The 18,173-nt window shown below is 36.3% G+C and overlaps 1 protein-coding gene across 4 annotated transcripts in view; it reads left to right on the top strand.

Annotated features, from left to right (window-relative positions):
- The window catches only part of SPATA17 (spermatogenesis associated 17), a 136,044-nt gene that overhangs the window by 8,142 nt on the left and 109,729 nt on the right, over nucleotides 1-18,173 (top strand). For all 4 annotated transcript variants that reach the window (XR_012063581.1, XM_072948732.1, XM_006203653.4 and 1 more), the window contains exons 2-3: nucleotides 5,620-5,709; nucleotides 9,719-9,800. Coding sequence is in view for 3 of the 4 variants with exons in the window: in XM_072948732.1 (XP_072804833.1) it covers nucleotides 5,620-5,709; nucleotides 9,719-9,800 (172 nt within the window). In the remaining variant the exon portion in view is untranslated. The remainder of the gene's footprint in view (nucleotides 1-5,619; nucleotides 5,710-9,718; nucleotides 9,801-18,173) is intronic.

The following is an 18,173-nucleotide window of genomic DNA, read 5'->3' as shown; positions in this document are numbered from 1 at the left end:
TGGAAAATAAAGCATGGCTTCTGCCTTCTAAACTGTCGTCCTACGTATCACCATCAAGTAGTTGTTGACCTCTTCTTAGTAACATGGGTGATAATCAGAACACAAAGTGGAAATTAAGCATAATTCCTGCCTTTACGGAGCTTGAAATCCTTAAGTGAAATGATATGGGAAAAATAATTATTTTACACATCAATATATCTTATAACACAGGACAGCTAATATTGGAATTTTATTCCTCATGTCTAAACTAGCTACAAGTTACATGATAATGAGAAGGAAAGAGTATTGGGTTTTTAATCTAGTATTTATTCAGGAGCTAAGGTCAGACTAAGCACAGTACGTTGATGTGTAAAATGCATAATTTTTGCATATCACTAGAAAAATACTTAACCACACATTTTTTATTTATCATCAGTTATTTCCTGGCCTGTAATGATACACATGAATATAGTGTTGGACAGGGTTATAGTACTTCTTTCTAGTTGATGATGAAGTGACTGGAAACTTCCAGCTTTTTCTCGATGTTTTATTACATTCCTGGTAGTACTTTTGGTCTTTCATCATTGTTAATTCATTTAGTATTCACTGTGATAATGCTGATCATAATAAATTTATTTCAAATTCGTGTAGATGTCATATTTTATTCACTGCTATAGGATTTTCATTATAATTTGGAACTAATTAATATACCATTAAAATAAAGTGTTACCCCCATTTTTCATTTTAAACATAAAATGTCTAGCAGTTCATGACATAGTGTATGAGTATTCAACATCCCAGTGGTAACCCAAGTGTCTGTAAATTTCATTTTTAAGCAGTTAAAAAAAAGGGCAACAGAAAAATGTATATAGAAGTCAAATTTCAGCACATAAATTGAAACTTAGCAATAATTCAACTACTAGTTATTGTAAAACATTTCCATTTAATTTAATGTACAGTTCTAATTTAATGTTTACTTCTTATTAGCATAATATGTATGCTTTGATTTGTATGTTTTAAAAAAAACAGATTGTTAATAACTCCAAAAATAAATTACTTAATCTTCTTCTTGACTAAGTGTATTATATGTTAGCATTATTACCAGGAGAGTTTAAAAGCCTAAACTCAAGACAGATAATTTGATTGCTTATCTTCTGCATTTCTTATGACAATTATAAGTAAGGGGTAAGCGCAAACTAATACATTAGTTAAAAAGAAGTGTATTTTTTCCCTTCTTTGTAAAGATCGTCAGTTGTTATTGGTGAAGGAGAGAAAAATGTTTTTAGTAATTTAAATAGAGCACAGTTGACTGTTGAACAACATGGGTTTGAACTGCCCGGGTCCACTGATAACTCAGATTTTTCTCCAACAAATACATACTACAGTATTACACAGTCCCTGCTTGGCCGAATTCCTGGATGTGGAACCGCAGATGTGGAGGGTTGACTATAAAATTATATGTAGATTTTTTACTGCATGGTGTGTTGGTGCCTTTTAGTCCCATGTTGTTCAAGGGTTAACTGCATATTTAAAAATGAAAAACAGATCTACTATAGTCATATTAAATGTCAATAAATAAGGGTTAAGTAACCATGAGAAGCCATTTTATCCCGTTATCAGGAATTTGACTTTACATCAGCCTTTTTTGAATGAAGTTTTTCTGTCCTTATCTTCTTTACATGCTGTCTTCTTTGAATTGCCTGCTCCACTAGACATTGTGTCACTTTATCTCTTCTATGTTTGCCCTAAATGACATTTTATATCCTGCTCTAGAGTATCTTATGATAAGATATTCTAAGATGCTAAGGTAAGATGTTAAAGGAAACATGAAAGATTCCCACTATCCGTGCAACCCCTTGAAACGGTGGCCTTGTCTTCATGACTTTTTCTTGGCATTTGGCACTGCTTAGTTGTGGTCTCCCTTCCTGATGCCTTTCCATTAACTTCTACAGCACTGCAGAATACTTGTCACTTTTACCAGGACCTTTTTTCCCCCTTATTTAACATCTTTCCCAATAAATGTCCTTGAACCAGAGACAGTTAAACTTTGGAAGTGTGCGGTTCTAGGCCACAATAATGAGATTCAGGGAGTCTAATATCCCCTTGTATTATACACAAAATTGTGAAAACTAGTTAAGAACCTTGCCATTTAGGTTGTTCTTATTATTTTAGTAGTACAATGATACATCATTAAAAAATAAAATTCTTGAGTCATCCTGAGTGTCTTTTCATGCTTTTTTAAAAACCCATTTTGTAAATTGTCTTTCATTAAAGACACTTCAGTGCCATCTGTTAGTTTCTTCAGTACTTTTCATGTTTTTCAATGTACATTGTACCCCAATTTCTATAAATAAATAACTTTGTATGTAAAAGTAATATCTCCTCTTTCCAATTGCCTTACAGAAGAGTCAAAGTCACATATTTTGTGGAAGTAACGTTAATCAGTTAACTGTTGAGAACAAAATTCTAAATGTGTTTACCTTTTTTGGAACAGTGATGACATTTGACAGTAAAATTTAACACAGGTAACCATTTGTCAACCCTACTTCCAGCTTTTTGGCTAAAGAGACTTGCTTTCTGAAATTTTAAGGACCTTGATTGTTTCAATGTAATTTTCCCTGGAGTACACATTGGCACTCGCAAGATGGTTAACTGCAGGTCTCAAAAGTGCAAATGTACCCAGAACGCAAGGCAAGAGCTTTTAAAGGTGTAAGTCGTTTGTATTGTCTGTTCTGTACATTGCCTGTCTTTGCTGCTTTTCATTTGGGTTGTTCATTTTTTTAAGTTCCTTTTCTTTCCCTCAAATGCAGTGACAAGAGCACAAAGTCTTTGGTTTTCTCGTTTATGGAATTCCCAGTGTATGAAGACAAGACAAATTTTAGAAATGTCCCCCACATCTGTCCTGGAATTTATCACTCTCATTATAGTTTTGCTAAATGTGTATGTGTCTGCATCTCTGCTGAACATCCCTGACGTCTTGGGAGTTTTTCACTTTTCTGTATGTGTTCAGAGACCGAATGGTTTCCTTCCAGCCATACAGATGAGTGCCTATGGTAGTGCATTCTCACAGTACTTGGTACAGTGAGAAATTTTGGGTTTTTTGCTATGGATGTTGGGCTTTTTCCATATCTTCAGCTTTCTGTCTATTTCATTGTTTTAAGGAGATTGGTGCTATTTTATGCCACGATTCAATATAATATTTGGAAAATTTTACATGCATTTTTCCTCTTGCTCTTTTTTCCTTGATGCTTCTTCCCTCTTACTTCCCTCCTTTCTCTTTCTCATTCTTCCTCTCTTCCCTTTAGGGGACATGATGGTTAAGAATGCCACCTCTGGAGCCAGACTACCTAGAATCAAATCTCAGCTCTTACACCAATATGTGACCTTGGGCGTATCGCTACACCTCTCTTTGCCTCAGTATCTTCCTCTGTCAGATAGGCACATTTATTTACTTCATACAGGTTTTGAAAATGTTATATATGAGTTAGCAGAGTGGGATGTAAAAATGCTAGAACAGTTGGCATATAAAGTATTAATTTGTTTAAGATATAATTATTCTTTTTTCTATTTCTTACAACAGACTCTTTCAGATTATCTGCCTGTCTTTTACCCATAATCAGCCCAAGATTCAAGTTCCTAGGGGCATGGGGCCACCCGTGGGGTCCTCAGCAACTCTGTCATCCTGAAATGGGGAGAGATTCCCATGTTGTGAAAGGTGCAGTGAGGGAAGCGTGCAAGTGGCATTCTTCACAGGGGTTAAATGTGCCAGTCGGCATGCTGCTCCCCCAGAGGAAGCAGCTCTAGGAAGACAAAGGTTGAGTGTTAGAAATAACGTCTATTATCTTGGCAGAGCCACTGCGGAAGCCACATGGGCCAAAGTAGACAAGATTACTGCCTTTTGGAGCTTAGTTTGGTGGAGAGACCCTCATTAAACAGTTGCATATGATGTGTTAAATATTATGAAAAGCTATGAGGGTGTGTAACAGAAGCCTAATGTAGTCTGGGGATTCAAGGAAGGCTTCTTGAGGGAAGGACTTAAAACTGTTCTCTCCCCCACGTGGAGTATAATTTGAGCCAAGAATAGTTTATACACGTTTCTGCTGTTATTTTGTACATGCAGTGTAAACAGACAGCAATGATGAAACTTTCTTTTCCCAGTTGTCCAGCGTGCCCTCACACACTTCATTATCTCCAGCAAATTTTACCACATTGTTTGGTAATCTTATCATGATGCCTTCCATTATCCGGTAAAGTGAGCGACTCTATTCTCTTACGCAGTTTTTTTTTCATTTTGTGTTTATTTATTTATTTTTATTGAAGTTTAGTTGATTTAGAATGTTGTTTTTGTATCAGGTGTACAACAATGTGATTCAATTATATGTATGCATATATATATTCTTTTTCATATTGTTTTCCATTATAGGTTATTACAAGATATTGAATATAGTTCCCTGTGCTGTATGTAAAATAGATAAACAGCAAGGACCTCTTGTGTAGTGTTACAGTTTGTCCTTCACTTCCACTACACTTTATGCAACCTTACTAATTGGCACAATTTCTCACCGTGACTCTTCGCATCTGGGTCACCAACTTGATGCATCATTTTTGTTCCTCTCTTTGGATCCTTTTCAGTCAGTCTTTCTAGGTACCTTTCTCTCCTGCTTACCTGGTAGATAAGCCATCTACTTGTTTCTTCAGCTATTTGTCACTGACAGTTTAATTGCTAATCCTGTTTTCTTTCTCAGCCAACTTCATAGCATTATTTGAAGTATTTTTTCCCATTCTGTTTTTGTTCTAATTGTATAGACTTAGTGAACTCTATATATTTAATCTAACATACAATGAAAGCAAATAAATAACATGTCTCAGAAAACAAATTTTTGAGGGAATTTTTTAAAAAGTAGAAAAATAAGTGACTAGTCATTCTTTATTCATTTAGCAAACATAAAGCGCTAATTTTGTGTCAACCAGTGTTTTAGGAGAGAAATTACTCTGTATTCCGCAGTAACTGGCCTAAGCAATATGATTTTATCAAATGGGGATGGGGGAGAATTATAAGGACTGATAAAATTACAATGGAGATCTGTCTTGACTAAACCTTTTCTTCCTGTAAGTCAGTAAAATCTGAAGACTGAATTTCTTATCTGCTTATAAGGCCTGTGGCCTTGCCCCTTGCCTCCTTTAAGAACTCTATCTAGAATAGGCAAGATGATGGATTTATCTTACTTACAGGCAGTTCATTTAGCTGATGCAATGAGTGAAATATGCAAGCATTTTAATCTTGCATGATATGTGTAGTGGCATTTAAACAATAAATTCAAATAATCATATTTTTAAAATAATGACAAAATACCGCATTGCTTTTTAAATTTCCTTATAAAAACCACTGGTGAATTAATTAGTTGCAAATAGGTGATTATAAAAATTAAAAAAGTAAAGCTGTTGAAAGCACATTGCCTCTTAGAGAAAGGTTAATTTTTAAAACACAGATCATAATTTCTGAAATACTTTCTTTATTTAGCATTTTAATATTATTTAAAATGACATTTGAATTATAATTATCATTTTGGAGGAAATTAAAAATTAAGTGTAAAGGCTGATGTTAGTCACTAATGAAATGCTTTAAAAAATTTTTTTTAGTGTTGTGGATGTCTTTCGGAAAAAGGAGAATGATGCAGCAATTAAAATCCAGAGCTGGTTCCGAGGATGTCAAGTTCGAGCATACATCAGGTATACTGATTTTGTCACGGAAACTTCAGATAATCATAAAAATAACACTTCTTAGAAAATGTAATTTATTCATATAGTTCTCATTCCAAATAATTTTTTTTATTTTACTTGTAATGAAGTTAATAAATTGCATGTCTTTTAAAGACATAACTCTTTTTGGTCATATTTTGTTATGTATCAAAAAAACTAAATAGTATTGGCCGTATCTCTTCTAAAAATTATGAATGTCATAAGTATACTTGATCAGATTATCTTCAAGTTCCATAGGATGTGACAAGTGATTGCAGTTGTATTTATAGCAATCAATTCATTGACTAGTAAGAAAGAAAAATACAACAAAACAAAACAAAGGAACCTATTCCAATCCTTTCCAACATGTTGGATAAAGGCGAATGGTGAGTCCTTCCTGATGCAGAGAGACTGAATGAGTCCTTTCAGACTACAAAGAGTGAGTCCTTTCAGACTACAAAGAGTGAGTCCTTTCTATACAAAGAGACTGAAGTTTATCCCTATCTTAACTATTTCCATTTTTTCTTCAGTGCTCGAACTTTCCTTCAAATTCTCATCAATTCTGAAAAATATTGTCCTGGATAAGGTAGAGGAAGAATATGACTGGTCCATAGTAACTCAGATGGTGAGCTAGGGATTATGCTGTGTACTACCTTAAATTAACTAGTGGGAGCCAGACATGCAGATAAAAGCATGAAGATGAAGGGTTTTTAGGGAGTCACTATACATACTAGGAACATGGCAGCAAAGAGAGTATTTTCTAATTCTGCAGACTAAACTGACAGACTGAGTAATATAAGAATGAAAAAGGGAAGTGCTACTTGACCTCACAAATTATTTCAGAGCACTTATAGTGAGTCACATCCACGGTGCCTGCCTGATTTCTCAACATGTCACTATGACCTGTTTTATAGTCTTTTAAAAAATATCTTTCAATATTTCATTGCATTCTTCCTTCTTTTTTTTCTTGATTTGTTTATTTTTATTGAAGTAATTTACAATATTAGTTTCATAGTGATTCAAAATTTTTATAGATTATGCTCCTTTTATAGTTACAAAACATTGACAATATTCACTGTGCTGTACAATATATGCTTGAAGCTTGTTTATTTTATGCATAGTAGTTTGTACCTCTTAATCCCCCTACTCCTGTCCAGCCCTTCCCTTCCCTCTCCCCACTATAACTACTAGTTCATTCTCTATATCTGTGGGTCTGTTTCTTTTTTATGTTTATGAGTTTGTTTTATTTTTCAGATTACACGTAAAAGTAATAACGTATAGTATTTGTCTTTATCTGATTTATTTCACTAAGCATAATACCCTCCAGATCCATCCATGTTGTTGCAAATGGCAAGATTTCATTTGACTAGTATTTCAATGTAAAGATAGATGGATAGATGGATGGAAAGAGAGAGAGAGGGAGATAGTAGATCTTCTTTATCCATTCATCTGTTGATAGACAGACAGGTTGCTTCCATATCTTAGAAATTGTAAATAATGGAGCATTGGGGTGCATGTATCTTTTCAAATTTGTGTTTTTGTTTTCTTTAGATATATGCCCACGAATGGATTGCTGGATCATGTGGCGGTTCTATTTTTAGTCTTTTGAGGAACCTCCATACTGCTTTCCATATGGCTGCACCAATTTACATGGCCACTAACAGTGTGCTAGAGTTCCCCTTTCTCCACATCCTCAACAACATTTGTTATTTGTGGTGTTTTTGATGGTAGCCATTCTGACAAATGTAAGGTGAAATCTCATTTTGGTTTTGATTTCCATTTCTCAATAATAATTATTAAGCATCTTTTAATATGCTTATTGACCATCTATGTTGTCTTTAGAAAAATGTCTATTCAGTTCTTCTGCCCATTTTTTTTTTGATGTTGAGTTGTCTAAGCTGTTTGTAAATGTTGGATATTAACACCTTAACCATCATATCATTTGCAAATATTTTCTCTCATTCAGTAGATCATCTTTTCATTTTGTCAATGGTTTCCTTTACTGTGCAAAAGCTTTTAAGTTTGATTGGGTCCCATTTGTTTATTTTTACTTTTGTTTCCTTTGCCTCAGGAGAGACAGATCCAAAAAATATTGCTATGATTTTATGTTAAAGGGTGTTTTGCCTATGTTTTCTTCTAAGAGTTTTACATTTTTCAGTCTTACATTTAGGTCTTTAATCCATTTTAAATTTTCTGTTGTATGTGGTGTGAAAAAAATGTTCTAATTTTATTTTTTCACATACAGCTAGCTGTTCCATTTTCCCAGCACCACTTACTGAAGAGGCTGTCCTTTATCCATTGTATATGCCTCCTTTGTTGTAAATTAATTGACCATAAGTGCATGGGCTTATTTCTGGGCTCTCTATTCTGTTCCATTGATCTATGTGTCTATTTTTATGCCACTACCATACTGTTTTGATTACTGTAGCTTTGTAGTATAGCATGAAGTCAGCATGATATATTCAGCTCTGTTCTTTCTCAGGATTTTTTTGGCTACTCAGTCTTTTGTGTTTCCATAAAGTTCAAAAAAAATTATTCTAGTTCTTTGAAAAATGCCATTGGTATTTTGATAGGGAATTTTTGGCTTGCTAGTGGGTAGGGCCAGGGACCAGCCAACCCCAGGGCTGGTGCTGGCCTCCTGGTGGGTGGGTGGGTTGGGTTCTGCTGTGGAAGGCTGTGGGGCTATGGTTGCTCTGGGGCTAGTGTCTGCCCACTGTTGAGTGAGGCTGGCACAGAGGCTGGAACAGACTCACTGGTAGGTGGGGCCAGGGCCCAGGGGGTTCTGGGGCTAGTGCATGCCCACTGGTGGGCAGAGCTGGTTCCAGAGCTGCTGGCTGCAGGGCCCTGGAATTCCCAGGCCTGGTGTCTGTGCACTGTTGTGTGCCCTTGGGTCCTGAGCCCTCTACTGTGCAGGGCCCTGTCTAGGGGCTGCTGTAGGCGTGGGGGTGTTCCAGCAGCCTATTTTTGTTGGATAGAGCTGTGTCCCCTCCCAGTTAGTTGTTTGACCTGAGATGTCTCAGTACTGGTGCCTACAGCCTGGTGGGCAGGGGTGGGGCTGGATCCTGAGCCTAATAAGCTAGAGGGAGGATTCCAAAATGGCATTTGCCAGCACTGGTGTCCACGTGGTAGAACAGGATCCCCAGGATGGCTGCTGCCAGTGGTCTGCGTCCCCAAAATGAGCTCCAGCTGCCTCCTTCCTCTCCAGGAGGCTCTCCAAGATCAGCAGGTGAGTCTGACCCAGGCTCCTTTCAAATGTCTGCTTCTGCCCTGGGTCCCAGAGCGTGTGAGATTGTGTGCACCCTTGAAGAGTGAAGTTTCTATTTCCCCAAGGCCTCTGGCTCTCCCCAAAGCAAGCCCTCTGGCCTTCAGAGCCCAACATTCTGGGGCTCGTCTTCCTGTAGCCGGAACCGCAGGCTCGGGAGCCCAGAGTGGAGCTCAGACCCCCGCTCTTTGGGTAAAACCCCTGCAGCTGTGATCCTTCTCTCACTTGTGACTCGCCCACCTTGGGGTGTGGGTTTTGAGTAAACTGCAGCACCACCACTCCTACCTGCCTCGTCGTGGTTCCTTCTTTGTTTAGTTGTTGAAGGTCTTTTCTGGTCTCTTTCATTGATAGTTGTTCTTCAATAGTTGTAAATTTGGTGTGCTTGTGAGAAGAGGTGAGCTCAGGGTCTTTTCTGCTCTGTCATCTTGGGAGATCTCTCCTGTTTTATAGTCTTAACATTCAGAAATATTTTAGAGAATTAGTATTAAAGAGGAATTAAAATTTAAAATGTTTAATCATAAGCCCCAAAGAAATATTGAATAATTATCTATGGCTTTTTTCTATTTCTAGGAATGATTAATACGATCACAGAATGATAACTGTCTTACTGTTTAAAAGTATATATAAACTCAGCTTTGACTTTGATTTCTTGAATTGTCGAAGATATATTCCAGGCAAAAATTGAAGATATATTACTGTTTCAATGAAAGCATACTAATAAGCATGTTTTTCATGCAGGCACTTACACACAGTAGCAACAACCATTCAAAAGTGGTGGCGAGGTTACCTAGGCAGACGACGTTATCAACTCATTGTCAAGGTAAATATTATGAAATTTACACACGTTAGCATCCAGATTATACTATTTGTTGTAACTTTTTCACTTCACTCACACTTACATGTAGTTTTGAAGTTACTGATAATATTTATATAAGAACAAAATTGGGTTTAATATTTAGAATACGACTTCTGAGAAGCCTTTCCTGATTTTTTCCGTGCAGAATCGATGACTCATTTCTTTGTACCCAAACTATATCAGACATGTTATTTTTATTACAGTGCTTTTCACAGCGTATGCATTTGTATGTACTTACTTGTTGAAGATTGTCTCCACTCCTAGATGGTGCGCTCCTTCAGAGTAAACACTGTAGCTTGTTCATTTTTGGACGACCAACATTTAGATTAATCCCTGGCCCACTGCAGTTAATAAACATTGGTTGAAGTGCCCCAAATTAATTCTACAAAATAACAACATAAGGGAATTCTTCTCTGTGCTACTTATCATTCCCTATGATTGACTCTTGGGATTTTTTTTTGAAGCTTTACCTTAATAAATGTAGCAGACTACAATCATCTATATCCACTGACTGACTTACAGAAGTAGGTGATAATATGCCAACTTATACTTTTGTTAAGAGATTTAGGAAATTAGGAACAAATTTTTTTTTTGATAATGGAATGAAATTTCTAATCGTTCGCCTACTTTACTAATTTTCTGACTTGTTACAATTTTTTTTTCTGTAGTAGTTTGAGCTTCATTTATTCTTTGTTAGGTGTATCTAAGTGAAATTAAAAGATACAGAGAGGAAAAAGAAAAAAGTAAATGAGTAAATGATAAGAGTTCACCTTTGGTGAAAAAACTTAAAACATGTTTAATTAATACAAGGACATCTTGGAGGAAGAGGGTAACTATGTGTAAACCACTATTTCCACATTTATTCTGCATAATTTTTTTGCATGATAGCTATATGCAATAATAATAATGCCATATAGTGTATATTAGGTTATAAAATGAATGGTATAGGTTAGTGATCTTAAAACTAATTTAGTAACAGAACTCCTCCTTAACTAAAATTTAGCAACATTTTTAGTCCTATATGTAAAACTGGTACGAACAGCACAGCTATTTTGGAAGCCGAGGAAATGCAACTGCTTGGTCTCTTTCCATGTTGCGTCTGTTGTTATATTGAGCCACCAGAACATGATCTGAAAGCCACTGATTTAATTTGCTTTTCTGGGGAAGGATCACAAAAATCTAATGATATTAATTGCCTGGGAGGGTGGGGACAAGAACAAGTACTTGAGGAATAAACATAGGAAATAGACTTTTTACTGTAATTTCTTTGGTAGCTTTTGAATTTTAAACAATGTGAATATATTATCTGTTAAATAAATTAATTAAAAAGGAAAGTCAATTTAAAAGTTACTCCCCCCACCAAACACGCATGGGCAGATAATATGTGCTCAGGTGGGAAGTTAATGTCATCTCCAAAGATCAAAGAAATGAGCCTTTAGCTGAACCGCAGGGTATTCAGTAGACTGTAGGCTGGGGAGAGGGAAGGAACAGAATGGCATGAATGAAGTTTCAAAACTGGGAAAGAGCCTGGTGTACTAGTTCATGGTGAAGATGTTGATCCAGAGGGCTCAGAGGATTTGAGGAGCAGCAGAAGGTTGGTAAGGAGCTGAATGTGACTTTCATACAATAATTTCCTACATTTTTAAAGGACTTTGTTGAAAAACATGTTTTACATTCACTGTTTTGTATTTTCCAGTAACAGTTTGTCAGGTAGAAAGTGCAGGTGTTTTATCTTCATTTTACAGATGGAGAAATGGAGGATCAGGGAGATTAAAGTGTGCGCCTGAGTTCTCAGTTCCTCCTGACTCCTCTAGATCCATATGCTAACTACTTACTACAGCTCTTTCTGGGATGTCCCTGAGGCACCCCGAATCTGTTCCTCCTTGCATATTCCTTTATTCAGGTACATTGTACAACCATTTTACTGGAAATCCAGTCGTCCTAGAAGGCCCATCAGCTTCTTTTCCCCACTCTGTGCCTCTTATCAGTTGTGAAATACTTTGCATTTGCCTGCATACAAGTGTCTTGTTTCCAACCTAAATGTCATAATTTTACTCCCACGCCTGCAGTCCTCGCCACAGCATATGGTATAAAATTCACACTCTTCAGCATGACCTGTTGGTTTTTCGTAGTCTCATGATCACTTTTTATCTAACCTCATTTCTTGATACACCTGAATAAATGTACTCTGGCTATGTTCAACCATTTGCCAAAATGCGCAGTGTCTTCCAGGATTTTAGCAAATGCTGTTTACTCTGCTTGGAATGCCCTTCTTCACTCTGACCTGCCTCCTGTTGGTCTGAATCCGACTCATCATTCAAGACTTTACTCAAAGGTTATCCTTCCCTTATGTCCTGAGGCTGAGTGAGGAATGGTGGGAGACTGTAGCTGTTAGGTGCGCCTTCCTTAAGATGTGCTCCTGTAAGTGGGTGCGCATCACTGTAAAACATTTGTTTACTTATATCTCATTTAACTGGGAGCTCCTGAATGGCAGTGACTGTTCTATTAATTATTTCTCACATATACGGTAAATGTCACAGAGAAAGCCTGCAGAACTTTTTGCTAACTGGATAAATTAATAACTCATGGGGCTCTAAGTTGGAAGACCCCACCATGGTCAGCATAGCTGGTGATGAGAATAAGTTTGGGCCAAAATTATTCACTACCCTTTTTCTTGGAAAGGACTGGTTAACCCCATCCCATTGATTTTGGGCTAAACCATGTGTTGTGGGCCATAGCCACATGGAAATTTAACCTGCATATAATGTGAGTGAGAAATAAAATTTTTGTCTTATAAGCTACTAAGATAGCTGCACTTTTGTCTTGGCAAAGCTGATTAATGGTTGTAATGACAAGAAAAGCATAGATGTTTATAAGAAACATTTTGAATGGGACACTCAGTGAAACTTATAAAAATGTTTTGAGCTTTTTGAGTTTGTGGTGATGTTAGGACACCTCCATGTGGTGGTATCTTGTAAGGCGATTTTTGCTATCGCTCAGCAGAGTATCTGGTACGTTCTAATTAGCACTGAACAAATGCTTATTAAAGTGAACTTTTAGATTAAGAGGCAGAGCTGAAGGTAAAGATCTTGGAGCCATCATTATAAGATGACAGGATTTTCTACCTGATGGAAAATATCCGAACACTGCAGCAGAGGGCCAAGAATTAAGCCTTGTGGAATGCGTAAGGTAGGATTCAGGCAGAGGAAAGGGACTTATAGGTAGATAACAAATAGAAAAGCAGGGATACAGTGTCTCTGATGTAGGAGAGGAGAAAACTATTAGAAAACTTAGAGTTGTCAACAATCTCAAATGTGGCAAAGGTCAACACAACGTGAACTGTGAAAAGATAGACGTCCTAGGATATCTTTAGATAGGTTCTGTGTTTTTAGACGGCCTCCCTCAAAATTCTGCTGGACCAGAATACTGCTATCCAGCTTTTAAGTAATTCCCCACAGTAACACCAACTGGCTTATCTAGTCCTACAGTGTTATGCGTCCTCCACCGTGTTGCCCTCACTAACCCACGATAACAGAGCCATTCCAGTTTTCTTTTATGATCTCTTTCTTGCTTCCTGGACGACTGCTGTTATTGTTTGTTTTAATTTTCTACCTCCATTTCAGGTCTTCCTTCTGCCTTTCATGCCGCAATATCTGGCAACATAACCCACATTTGTCCATCTTAGGGGTCAAAGACTGTTGATTCACAACTTGAAAATCTTTCCCTGTTAGTGAGGATGTGCTCTGATTCATCTTCTTCTTCTTTTTTTTTTTTTAAGTAACAATGAATTTCTAATCACATGGTTGTGTGCTCAGTATACGTCTGTTCCATACCTGCTGAATTCCTGCTATAATTTTACTGCAACCTGCTCTTCCCATTTGTGGTCAGATGGTCCTACTGTTTTTGTACCCTCTTGTTTCCAACTGTACAATGTTCTTTGTAGCTTGTCCTTACTCCTTGCTTTATTTCATAAACAGTGAAGTGAAAATAGTCATCTCCCTAGGCAATAGTACTGGAAAAAATTTCAAATATTTCATCTGCCTCTTTTGGGCAACTTTGAACATTACCTAAGTGAATTCATCAATAAAACCTACAGAACAGCTGTATACATCTTGTTATCCTTTTAAATTTCCTTTTTTTATTATATTTTACTATTACATAGTTTATATTATGTTTAATAACAAATACACTATTTTTTGTCATCACACTGAGGGCAGCAAAGCATAAATGCTACCCTATAAACATGATTAATTCTATATGCATTATTATGAAATAAATATTCATATAACTATAGTTCTAAAAAGCTCAATGTTACTTTTTAAACTGAGGTCATTCAGTGAATAACATATATATGGCAACCACATGAACAAAATTTAAACTTTTTGTTAAAGTATATGACTAGCCTATGGTAGAACTATTTAATTTATAAAGATAATTCTTATAAAATAGATTATTCTTCAAATTATAAAATAATTTATTGCTGAAAAGGGTCACAATATTTATATACTGCTTATCATTTTACTGCTCTGCTTATGAAGTTTTCATATTTGATTAGTATTTGAGAGAGTAACAATGGAAGAAATTGTATTAACTTTAAATGGAACCAAGGATACCATCTACTATCAAATCCCATTATGTGTTGTCATCATAAATACCGGCTGTTTTTTTTTTTTTTTGGAATGGATAGTAAAAATATGTAAAATATCAGTTATTATTTTTAAGATAGTGAGATTGACAGGGTTGCTTGTACAGAACGTTTTTATTTCTCTTTATTAGATGAATGACTGTTCCTTCTGTAGCCCAACTCCTTTTATAAATTTCTTTGTATGGCTTCCAAATGAGTTATAAGTTAATAAGGCAGCATTTATCACCCTTTAGTGTTGGAGCAGAAAACTGAAACATAATATATTTTTCCCCCTCAGGATCATCTGGCATTTTAAATAAATACCAAAGGCTGGATAACTTAAAACTCCGACTTCCTGATATTAATTTAAAACTTTATTAGCATATTTTAAGTATATGAATTCAGATTTAGTGCACCTGCGTTTAAAGATTTTATTAATAATAACTGAGGAATCATATTATGGGCTTTTGATTTTTTTTGTGGAAGAAGAAAGGTTATTTTAAAAATCAGCTGTTGGTAATAACCAGATTAGTATCAGTAGCCAGCAAACAAGGCAAAGCATGTGCACAAAATACTCATGGTTATTTGATAATAAATCATTTTAATGATTACACTCAAAATTATGAAATGAGGATGGCACTGATGTGGAAAATAACAGAGATGCAGACTCTCCAGATCTGGTATCCATATGCACATGGCTTCTAAAGGTTCCACTATCATCACTTTAATGAAAATATCCCCTCTGTATTGCCCAGTCCAGCAAATAAAGCCAGTTGATCTGGTCAAGTTTATATAGATGTATTACTCAAATTTACTATAAATAGGGATTACTGTAAATATTCTGTTTTTGAAAACGATTGACCATTTCCTCCTTGAAACTCATCTTTTCTTGGTTTCCAACCTAAATGGTCCACAAAAAGGAAAGATCAATTAATTTATGGCATGCTCATGTAGCAAAATACCATGTAGCCATTGTATATACAAATGGGACAAAGAAACTTAACATTGAGGAAAAGGTACTAGATTTGTCTAAACTGAGGTGGAAAAGCCATTACTAGAAATTAATCCATCAAGGATTTAAGGAGAGGAATTTGCAGTCCGAGTTTAAGACTTTTAAGAGAGTAACATTTCTGGTTCACAAGGCCTGGAAACATGGCTATAGGATGTAGAAGTCACTGAGACTGAGAAAGGTAGGCAATTGTGAGATTAGGTAACTGAGTGTGTTCTCTACATGAACTTGAAGAGTCTCAAGATAATGGCAGGAGTTGTGGTGAAGAGTAAGACCTTTAGCTTGGTGTCAGAATGTTTAGGACATATTATTGGAGCAGGGCGGGGGGGAGGCAAAGAGGCGGAGGAGGAATGTTGGAGCATGTAACTTAGAGACCCAAAGAGGTAAGACAACGCCAGGAAGGAGGAGAGAGTGAACAGTGAGTTCTTTTGCTCTTTGGGGTTTTTTTGGGGGGGAGGTGGTTTTTAAGGGAGTATTTCCTACTGGTTTGAAATGGTTTTATCCACTGGAGCTGAGAGAACGCCAGCTTTTTCTTCCAGTTGCTGGTACTTGTGATGGGGGAGAAAAGGTGATTTCTCCTATAAGTGCTTCAAAGGAAAACAGGAGAGAGAGGATTTGGACAGCTAGAAAAGAATTAGAAGACGTTTCAGGCAAAGGGAGTAGTGTGACCATGGAAGTGAAGAAGATAGTAATTTGATCAGATTCAGGTTTATAGGAGAGGGTGGTGAGAGATAATTGGAAAACAAAATTGGGACCTGATTGTGGTGAACTTTGAATATCACTGACCTCTAAGAGAGTGGGTCTCATTTATTTCCCCCCCAACCTCCACTGTAGTTCACCTGATAGAAAAAAACCTCACATATGAGTCGTGCTCCCATCAATAATCATGGTCCAATCCCACTGAATAGCAGCCCTGTCTGAGAGGTCCACATGAATATTAACCACTCAGAAAATTGTTTTTAAAAGGAATGCATCTTCCAGAAAAAATTTCAGAAGGCTTCTAAAAATTGAGCTGGGGACATGACAAAGGCCATACAGCAAGTAGAGTGGTTCACTTAGTGTTCCAGTGCTGTTTTTCATCCCAGGAAGTCTTCCTACTCTGTCTGTTGTAAATATGACATATCAGTTCTGTTTATCCTTGTCTCCCTCTTTTCTTTCTCCCGCTCCCTCTCTCTTTTCTTTCCTTCATTTATTCAACAGGCATTTGGGGAACATCTATAATTGAGCATCATGTTTTCATGACATTGAAACTGTCATCTTTCATGCTTGTTTTTCACCCCAGATCTTTTGTCTTTCCCTTTGAAGGAGACGTGGTACCTTAATGATAAAATAGGAAATTAGCATACAGTAAGGAAATTTTAAGAAATTTCTCTGCTGATAAATTATAGTGTCTGCTGTCATTCTTGGATATGTTATTAATATTTGGTACACTTTGCTTATCTGATTCCATGGAATGGAAAAAAAACTTTTTGGACAGAATCCTAGAAAATATTAAGAATGAGGGTTTTTATGAGCTATAATTTAACTACTCATGTAACAAAAAAAAAGTATTAGGATAACAAGTAATTATCACTGCTCAGAATGGAAATACAGAGATTAGATGAAATTTTACATAATTTTAAAGTGTCCATATGTGTCTTGTAGGTAGCTTATAGAGATGTGTGATTCATATTCACAAATGAGTTTCTAGTGTTGTTTAAAATTGTGATAAAGTGTAGCATAAAGCTTATCATTTTGACAAGTTTTAACAGTGCTATTCAGTGACATTCAGTACATCCATCTCCCAAACTTCTCTGTCATCTCAAAGGGAAACTGTGTACCCAGTAAAAGTAACTCCCCGTCTTCCCCCAGTGCCTGCTGACCACTGTCCTTCTTTCTGTCTCCTGAATTTGACTATTCCAGGAACCTTATGTAAGTGGAATCACACAGTGTTTTTCCCACATGTTTCAGTGGTTCTTTCAAAAGCATCTTGGGCTGGAGAATTGAGAATAAACATCATAACACCAGTCTGTGCTTCACATAAGTCTGGTAACCTGGAATCAAAGTGCTTTTCCACCATTTAACTATAGAATTTGAAATTCTTACACTTAAAAGCTATATCTCTTTCCTCTTTGTTCAGAATAAAATTTAACCTCTTATACATTTTGGAATTTTCCTTGTAGTTAAATTACACACTTTTAGCTACAAAATGTATAACAGTGATAATCCCTTTTCTGATGACCATCAAATACGTCCCACACCCCTTAAATACTTTATGTTACTTTATTCTTCACAATAACTCCATGAAGTATGTGATGTCCCATTTCATAAGGACAGAAATCAAGACTAGGAGACTTCAGGTTACTTGTTCAAGCCACGCAGCTGGTAAGAGCAATGTCAGGAATTGAACTCAGGTCTGTGGCTTGAAAACTCATGAACACTCACTGCTGCTAACTGAACAACAACAATATGAAAAAAAGATAAGAAACAATGTCTTTTCCTGAACCCAACTTTCTCAAATATATAATTTCCAAAATGTTTCTTCTGTATAAAAATATACAATGGTTATATTTGCTTCAATATGACTTGAGGAAATACAATAGTTAAATAAATATTTTAAATTCACCTCATACACCAAGAATTACGCCTTGCTTGCTATAAGGAAGAAAGAATTTAAAATGAGGTAACATCATTGTGTTCATTTGTAAATAACATATTGCAGCCA

This window comes from Vicugna pacos, chromosome 23, assembly GCF_048564905.1.
Source record: "Vicugna pacos chromosome 23, VicPac4, whole genome shotgun sequence".
NCBI lineage: Eukaryota > Metazoa > Chordata > Mammalia > Artiodactyla > Camelidae > Vicugna > Vicugna pacos.
Note: the sequence above shows the minus strand (reverse complement) of the source record. Positions and strands in the feature narration are given on the sequence as shown.